We start from the raw sequence: 8,458 nt of genomic DNA, 5'->3' as shown, positions 1-8,458 counted from the left end.
TTGTGTCAATCTCGAATATCGATCATATCTTTCACCCCACTATTAAGTCAATATAAGTCGAAAACTTCTTTTCGACTTATAAGTACACCTTGGCCAAGGATTTCGTTATCGACTTAATTGAATGAAACGTAAATCATAATCTCTTACTATCTGAGAGTGACGAATCCTTTATTTGTCAATCACAACCTTCATACGATTCTTGACGTACCCGAACGATGTCGTATTAGCGATCCTTTGCAGCGCAACATCCAACACCGCCAAAGTATGATTGTTCTCATATAAGGTACCATGACGACCTCAAATCAAAGGACCAATTCCACTACCGAAGGTTAGAGATTAACCACTAACACTCAGATAGTTATCCATGTGGAATCTCTCGGCGGGTCTCCAATGTTTTGTTCTATAACAAAACATTCACGTGTCATTTAAGTGTCACCACACTTTAGTTTGTGAGATCAGCTACTTACTTCACAAGTAAGAAATGCCACACGTGATGGTCTATCCGTAATAACGATATCCGTATCTCGTTATTACTTACGACCATGGACGATTTAAGATTTAATCAGACGTAATTTATATCTCACAATCACAACTCCTTGTGATTAACAAATTACGAAGATTTGAATCTACGGACTCTATTATTTATTTAATTGTCTAGTAATTAAATAATAGATCTGTCATTAAATTACATTAATTATATATCAAAAGTATTTATGTCCAAAGTTGATTGGACTTAGGACATAATACTTACAGAGGAGATATTAATTGGCCCAAGCAATTATCATTTAGTTAGGTTATTAGTGGTCATATATATATGTGTGCATCAAAAATCGGTGGCTGCAGGTGTGGAAGTAAAAAACAGTGGCTATATAAAAATATATATCTCTCTCTAAATTGTGAGACAAATTGCAGAGGTCCAAGTTGGCGGCTTTGTGTGTGAGGCGAAAAACATAAACTGCCAGGTTAGTTGCTCCCGAGAGGAGAGAAACCGGCTGAAAAATTGAAAAAAGGGCTGTGCACGTGTGGAAGAAGAAAAAGGAAGCAAATGTTTATTTTCTTTCAATATTGTTTTGGGTGTGGGTTCACACATATTTTCTTCCCAGCACAATATAAATTGGAAATTTCTCTAAGTTGCATTTTGGGTACTATAGAGGTGTAGTATTCAAAGTAGGTTCTCACAATGTTGATCAAATTGTTGATTTGAGGTGATATTATTTGTGATCTTAGAGATTAATTGTTGTGGTATTCCAATTTGTGGAGAATTCAAGTTTAGGGGTATAAACTTGAATAATTGTAATCCATATATTATTATAGTGGATTTTTGTCGGAGTTGTCTCGTGGTTTGTTTCCCTCTACACTGGAGGGTTTTTTCCACGTAAAAATTTGACGTTGCGTTTTTTTATTTTTACTTGGATTATTTATTTACATAGTTAATCGTTCTAGTTAATTGCTTTGATTGAAAAAATTATTCTTGCAATAATTGAAATTGTCCAACAGTTTCATCAGATTTTAACAATCAATGCTATTCAAGATCAAGGTACCTAACTTCACCCTAAGGTCTATATCAATTTTCACCAGATTCTCAATGAACCATGTTAGAAGGATCTCCACACTTCTAAAAACTTGACGATATCGTCAATCTCGATTTTCACAGTTATCCAAACTTTAAAGATACACGTTATCCTATAAAACTTGACACTAAAATCAATTTTGGGCTTCAACATGATTCTCAATAATCCAGGCTAAAAAGATCACATGATCTTATAAACTTGACGCTAAGTTGATTCAAAACCTCTCTGAGATCATTATTCACCCAGAAGTTACTTAGAATCAAAATGATTCTCTTCTCAACCTAGGATTGATCCCAAGTTTATTTGCTCCAAGACTATGTTGAACCATTTTATCAAAGACTTAATCTGTTAAAGAAAAGACAAACCTGTTCATCTGAATTTTGTCATAAACATCCGATCCGAAGTTGGTCAAAAAGAAACTAAAGCAGCCATAAGTAACATTTACATGACTAAAACAAGAAGTTTGAAGGCAAATCATCTCAATCATGATCTTTAACTGCGTGCATACTGTGGTTATGCTACAAGAAATTAAACATGCATATGTTATGTGGCATTTATTCAACCAATCCTATTGGCCAGTCTATTTCTGCAAAAGAAATATCTAAAAATGGATATCAATTTTCCTCCCGCCAACATGCTGATAATACTATATATAGAAGACAACTTTTTATGAAGTACCAAGATTAAAAATAGAAGTAAGGCCACAGATAAAGAGATCCCACTAACAAGAAATAGGCCAGAAAAGCTATTAATGCCCAGAGTATTTGGCCTAGGTGGTTCAGTGCCAGATGACGGTGATAATTGGCTTCTAAACCATTTCTTCTCCATCTCCAAAATTTTACCTTCTTCTCTGAGTCCAGCAATTGCTCTTGACATATCATGGACCAAAGGTGAACCCTTTTTGAAAGCCTACGATACAATAATTTATTATAAGAAAGCATATACCGATACACGTAACGACCTTATTTTGTCCCAAAATAATAACTGACAGATGCATGTCCTTATAGAGAGGGGCAGGGAGCACACACACATTGTTCGGGAAAGAACAGTATACTTACAAAAGCGAAGCCATTAGTTGTCTCTGAGGAGTTAATCATGGCGAATTCATGTGGGTACTTAGCGAGGAATAGTTTAATGTAAGGAATTTCATCAATTATTGCACCAACTCCTCCATTTTTACTTCCTTTTCTTAAAGCATCATAATAATCCTCCAGTGAACTGTAAGGCTTAAGTCTGTTATCCTGAAAATTCAGGTTGTTGACATGAAGTCCCTCACTAAAAGAATTTTTTGGGTACCCTATGTAATCATTTTTTGTCAATCTTATCTGTTGAACTGTCAAAAGTGAACTCAAATTTGCCGTATAACTTGATGTCAATATCAGGACTACGAACAACCAAATACCCACAACAAATCTTGATAGATTACTTTGTAATTTTTCTCCTGCAAAACAGAAAAAACACAATTCACAAACTGCAAATGCGTCCTTATAACTCAAGGCTTTTTTTTTTTTTTTTTTTTCTGGTTTAGACTTTCCAACTGAACTTTATTCTACCCAATCTGTTGTAATTTCTAAAGACTTGCCTGGAAAAAAAAAACGTAAATTTTATTCACCTCTAGCATTTATCAAAAGTGGCTGATTACCCTCTCTATTTTGGAACTAAGTAACTAATTCTGCATTTAAGAAATCGTGCATTACCCTCTGCTATTAATTCCGAACAGATCTGTTAACTTTTTTCTTGAAAAGACAATTCATACTAATAAATGCCTAGTTAATTTTCAACACCTCTCGTTCAAGTCAAACTTTTGAAACAGTAAAAATGCCCTAGCACCGTTTTTCTTCGAGGTCACATCTGAAAATACTAGCTCAAACAAAGTCTTTAACGAGATCAAGTGTACTTACATTGCATCTGCTTTGAGACTATTTTAGTTTCCAAACAAAACGATGTTATCCGACTGCATAGGATTGTTTTGGGGAATATCTATCAAATTAATCCATTGGAACCAATCTGCAGAGTTTCTAGAACTCCATGAAGTATTTTTTCGCCGTGTATGGTACTGTTAAGAAATGATTTCTCCCTAGGAATTGTTGGTGGTTGGTTCTGCAGAATTCTGGGTGGGAAGATTCCATGACGAAGAAGGTGAACCAACAAGAGAATAGATTAAGATGATTTGAAGATATTCAGAGAAGCCCACTAGATGTAAAAGTTCAGAAATCTAACGAAGTTAGGATTATAGTAATCCTAAGAGAAAGAGGTATATCTAAAATCACATGGAATATGAGCTTCTTCAATAGATTTTTTATTAGTGTAGTCCTCTTTAGTTTTGAGAGTCAAATCTTTATTTTGAGTAGTCCAACAAAATCTATATATGTAGAAATTATATAATGAGGTTTTGATTCTCCAAGTGTAGCAAGCCAAACTCACTCTCAAAATGAAAATTTTAATACTTCCATTCACTGTTCACAATTTTGTAAGCACTTTTTTTAAGGGAGGTGTAATAAAAGGAATCGAGGAAAAAAGTGATGCGATGCAAACAGATGAGGCAGCCTTCTTCGATTCGATAGGACGTCTTTGGGCAAAGGTGACGATGGGCTGAATCGAATCATAATTGCTTATGGAAAAATAAAATAAAATAAATAAATTGTCGTTAGGCTTATATAAAAAATCCTCTCTCTTTATATTGAAAAATATACTTTTTAAAATAAAGAGCATTGTTGGAGATATTCTAAGACTAATGAAAAGTTAAGAAAGTTCAAAGTTAAATGACTCTTGGTCATGAAATTTTTAGAATTTAGCTTCTCTCATTTTAAGCATTTGTATGTGCAATGATACACTAGCTTTCGATTTTAATTTGTTGTTCATCGCCAAAAAGGAGTAAAAACCTGGTTTCCTTTTTTCACGTTTGTCTTCAGTAGTGAACACTAGTCAATCAACAATTTCTGTTTCTACAGTGAATAATATCACGAGAATTATATGCCTATTTCTAAAAGGATACAATGACAATATGTTAATTATGTGTACTGAAATACTGCTGTCACCTACACCATCAGTATGCTTCAAATTAATAGGAAAATAGGTGGGAAAAACGAAATCGATAGAGCTTTACTTACTATGAGCATAAACAAGAGTTGAAGCGGCGAACCAAAGTATTGTCCCAATTTGCCATCCTAGTGAACCTTGAAACTCTACATTAATACGATGTTCAATAAGCCAAACAATAAATCCCGTCAGAATGAAGAAACCGGCACTCATAATCCATAGATCCACACTAAGTGGCTTTAAGAAGAACCATGGGTCTTTATCGTCCAGTCGTGCAACCATTCCAACACCAAACTCCGTGAAGGGCAATGTGAAGTCAACATATTGAGACCTGTTCGAAGTGATAGTTATGTCCCCTACGGCAGCATCAAAAATCTAGTCCATGAGTTTGAGTAACATCACAAGAGGAGATTTTCTCCCAAAAACTGAAGGTTCTCAACTAAAATATATATTTGAAATATGGAAATGAACATACCTGCAGATAGACGTTATATACGTGATCACTGTAACTTCCATTATCTCCGTACAAGGGGATAAATTCATAATCTATTTTATACAGCAACCTCTCGATGGCCGCGTTGAAGACGTCCATGCAGAAACCATCGGTAGTTGCTTTATTCGTTTGTTGATCATAACTCAATCCTATCAACTTGGGGAACCTTGTGTTCGCTGGAACTCCAATTCTTAACCGCCTGCCACTCATTTGAAGTAACCAACCTTTTGGAGCAGTTGTAGAGAATCCAGGCCAAATAATGGTTTCCAGACCATCAGAGGAACAATTATCTGTGAATTGATATATTTCCTTGGTGAATCCACAAGTTGGTGTCCAGAAACCTACTCTTCTTCCCCCCTTCCCTATCACATTCACGATTTCATAAGTCTCATGAACTAGTCTTGCATTTATAAGCTGAAATTCACCTCCTAAACCTGTAAAATTACTTCTTGAAATCTCATTCAGGAGGGTTGAACCACTGTTAGAAACTCGTGTGTGATCTAAGTTTCTTAGGTTCAATTTAAAGCCTCCGCCTCCCCGTTTAGGAAAACACTGTGTCCCTGCCCTTTCAATTGCCTCTGCTAATGCCCACACCGCATCATATGCCCATATGCCAAACACATTTAATCCCCTACTTTCCATATCAATCTCGCTGCGCTGAAATTCCCTTCTCCATCTCAAAGTGAAATTCCGGAGCTTGCTTGATGCTGGAATATAAGGTCTGAAACCAACTGCTCCGCCCATTGACTCAAAAACTGGAGAATCTTGTAAATCCAATAAATTCATGGTTTTGCTAGTCATAATCCAAGCATAGTCCTCACTCATCATTTCCAACATTTTTGCATTTTTAAAAATTTGAGATGAAAGAGAAACTGATGTATGTACAATAATTATTGATGTTCTCATAGTCCTGAGATTGTGAAGCTTTTTTATTATTTCTTCATCTGTAGCCTTGAGAGTAATGGCAATGTCATTTACGGCATCCAAATCACTATCACGAAAGGTGTCGTGTAGATGAGATAGAATTTGTCTGGTATCTTCAGTGTCCTCGTAGATAAGTACGACATTCCTCCATTTGAATGCTCTCAAAAAGGCAGCCACGCCTTTGAATTGAGAGGTCTCATCTTGTGCAACTTGCAAAAAATAAGGATGTTTATTCGATGATGATACTGAAGAAAATGAAAGTAACGGAACATTAGCTTTGTCACATAGCGTCACCAAGAATGACTCTTCACTTGACATCTCTGGGACCATGATAGCATGCACTTGAGCATTCTCCAAAAGATCAAAAGCTGCATTAAGAAATAATGAGTAATCCAGAGTCAATCAATCTAAGCTAACTCTTTCAATCAATCTAAGCTAACTCTTACTGTTTATAAATACGTCTTCACATAAATCATGGAATATATATGTCGCAAGGTATTGAATCAAATTCAGAAACCCAACCCTCCAAGAAACAAAGCTACGCCTGAATTCATGTGCTGGATTTATTCTAGGCTCATGGGCTTTCTTCTACTTTCTTGCAACTTCCCTCGACTATACACGTGCGCACACGAGAAAACAAATAAGTGCAGAAAAAAAAAAACCGCTTACCAGAAGCTATAGAACGAAAAGGTTCTCCTCTTGAATCTCTTGGTTCAAGAGCAATTCTTGTTTTGTACTGTTCATTGAGCATGTAAAATTCTGAAATTGCCATAGTAAGGCAGCTCTGGACAACCTCCCCCACCCATGATCTTGTGTCGAGAATGATACCAATCTTGATGGTGTTTGTTTCTTGGTTACTGTCCTTTGATGCATCAAATATCTGCTGTGAACTTTTAAGCTTGTCAGGGTATGGTTGACTTCGAAATTCACAGAAGAGTAGAAATAAGATGAACCCGTGGATCTTCATTTTCATCTTCAACTTCCTTCCGCGAATATTAAGCCTCCTCTTAGTTTTTCTGAAGGTGGTCTGCTTCTGCAGCCTGCACATTCCCAGCTATAACCAAAGTCAAAGTCGTTGATATTTACTTAGGAAAATTCACGACTTCAGAAAATTTTTAACAGAAATTTACGGACTCTGATGTGGTCGCAAATGATTGAATTGTTATTGTTTTTTTTTTTTTTTTCTCTCTCCATCTTTCAATTAATTTCGCCATGTATTTTCCGTTGAAGTTTTCTGTCCAAATTTTTTATGCTTATAGCACCATTGATTTATTTAAGTCGAAGTCATCAAAGTAGTTGATTATTTAAGTCGAAGTCATCAAAGTAGTTTATTTAAGTCGAATCATCAAAGTAGTTATGAGAATCAATTGCGAATATAATGAGAAAGTGTTGATTATTGTTACTAGAAATTAAGATCAAATACTAAACCCATGTGACGTGGAATAATTATGGTCAATCCCGCGTTGGTCGAATATTGACTCAAATTTTGTCAAAATTTAAAAGGCCAATGTGTATTTTTTTTTTTCCCAAAAAAACTTGTCCTTGGAAGAAAAAAATAATGTTATCTAACATTATTGATTCTTCGACACCAATTTAGATGGCACTACGTAATAAGTTGAATTAAATGATTCATTTAATTATACATCTCATTTAACGTCACTTAAACTAATATTATAATATCAATCATGTTAAATAGCATTATTCAAAAGAAAAAGATACCAACTATATTTATAACTTTGACAATGTTATAAAATAGAGAGAAAAGGAGAAGAAATCAGTGAAGTCAACAGACTTGTGTGTATTTTATTGAGAACTAAAGACTCATAATTATCGAAAAAATTAGGACTACAATGGATATAATAATAATAATAATAATAACTAGAGTTGTAAGGGGTATAATTTTCATTCATTAATAAACATATTATTTATAAGAGTAGTTATATTGATACAACAATTTTTATTTGATACACCATATTTTAATTGTAGTTAAGCTTTTCAATCTTTGTTCATTTGTAGCAACTATTTCTTTAACTTATTTCAATCGAGTTATTATCTCCAACCTTCCCTTCCATTAACTAGTACATCTTGTTAATTATTGATAATAATTTATGTCCAAATGTTTTGTTTTCATGCTTTGAAACTAACGATTTACTAATATGTCTTTATAAACAATGAATCGCTAGAATGAGTTGATACATAATTTTAACGTGCACTTGATCCTTGTTAAATTTTGTTTTAGTTAGAGATTTTTTAGTTTGTATTAAATACAATAATTTGCAGAAGAATAATGACATTGGGCCTCATGGAAAAATATTTTTTCGCACCTTTTATTTATTCATTTTTTTTTAAAAATATGATGCAAAATAAGTTATTTTACGTCATATTCAAAGGACTTTTGTACATAAAATTATTATTAAATATAAAATATGTT

The 8,458-nt window shown here is 34.3% G+C and overlaps 1 protein-coding gene across 1 annotated transcript; it reads right to left on the bottom strand.

Annotated features, from left to right (window-relative positions):
- Positions 1-2,017: 2,017 nt before the first annotated feature.
- LOC111371274 (glutamate receptor 1.2-like) lies at positions 2,018-7,225 on the bottom strand. Its single transcript, XM_022993170.1, has 5 exons — positions 6,697-7,225; positions 5,086-6,395; positions 4,682-4,985; positions 2,630-3,012; positions 2,018-2,480 (listed from the first exon to the last, which is right to left on the bottom strand). The coding sequence occupies exons 1-5, from the start codon at positions 7,073-7,075 to the stop codon at positions 2,130-2,132; spliced, it is 2,727 nt and encodes a 908-aa protein (XP_022848938.1). The 5' UTR covers positions 7,076-7,225; the 3' UTR covers positions 2,018-2,129.
- Positions 7,226-8,458: the final 1,233 nt, after the last annotated feature.

This window comes from Olea europaea, chromosome 22 (genome assembly GCF_002742605.1).
Source record: "Olea europaea var. sylvestris chromosome 22, O_europaea_v1, whole genome shotgun sequence".
NCBI classification, from domain to species: domain Eukaryota; kingdom Viridiplantae; phylum Streptophyta; class Magnoliopsida; order Lamiales; family Oleaceae; genus Olea; species Olea europaea.
This window is presented reverse-complemented; position numbering and strand designations above follow the sequence as displayed.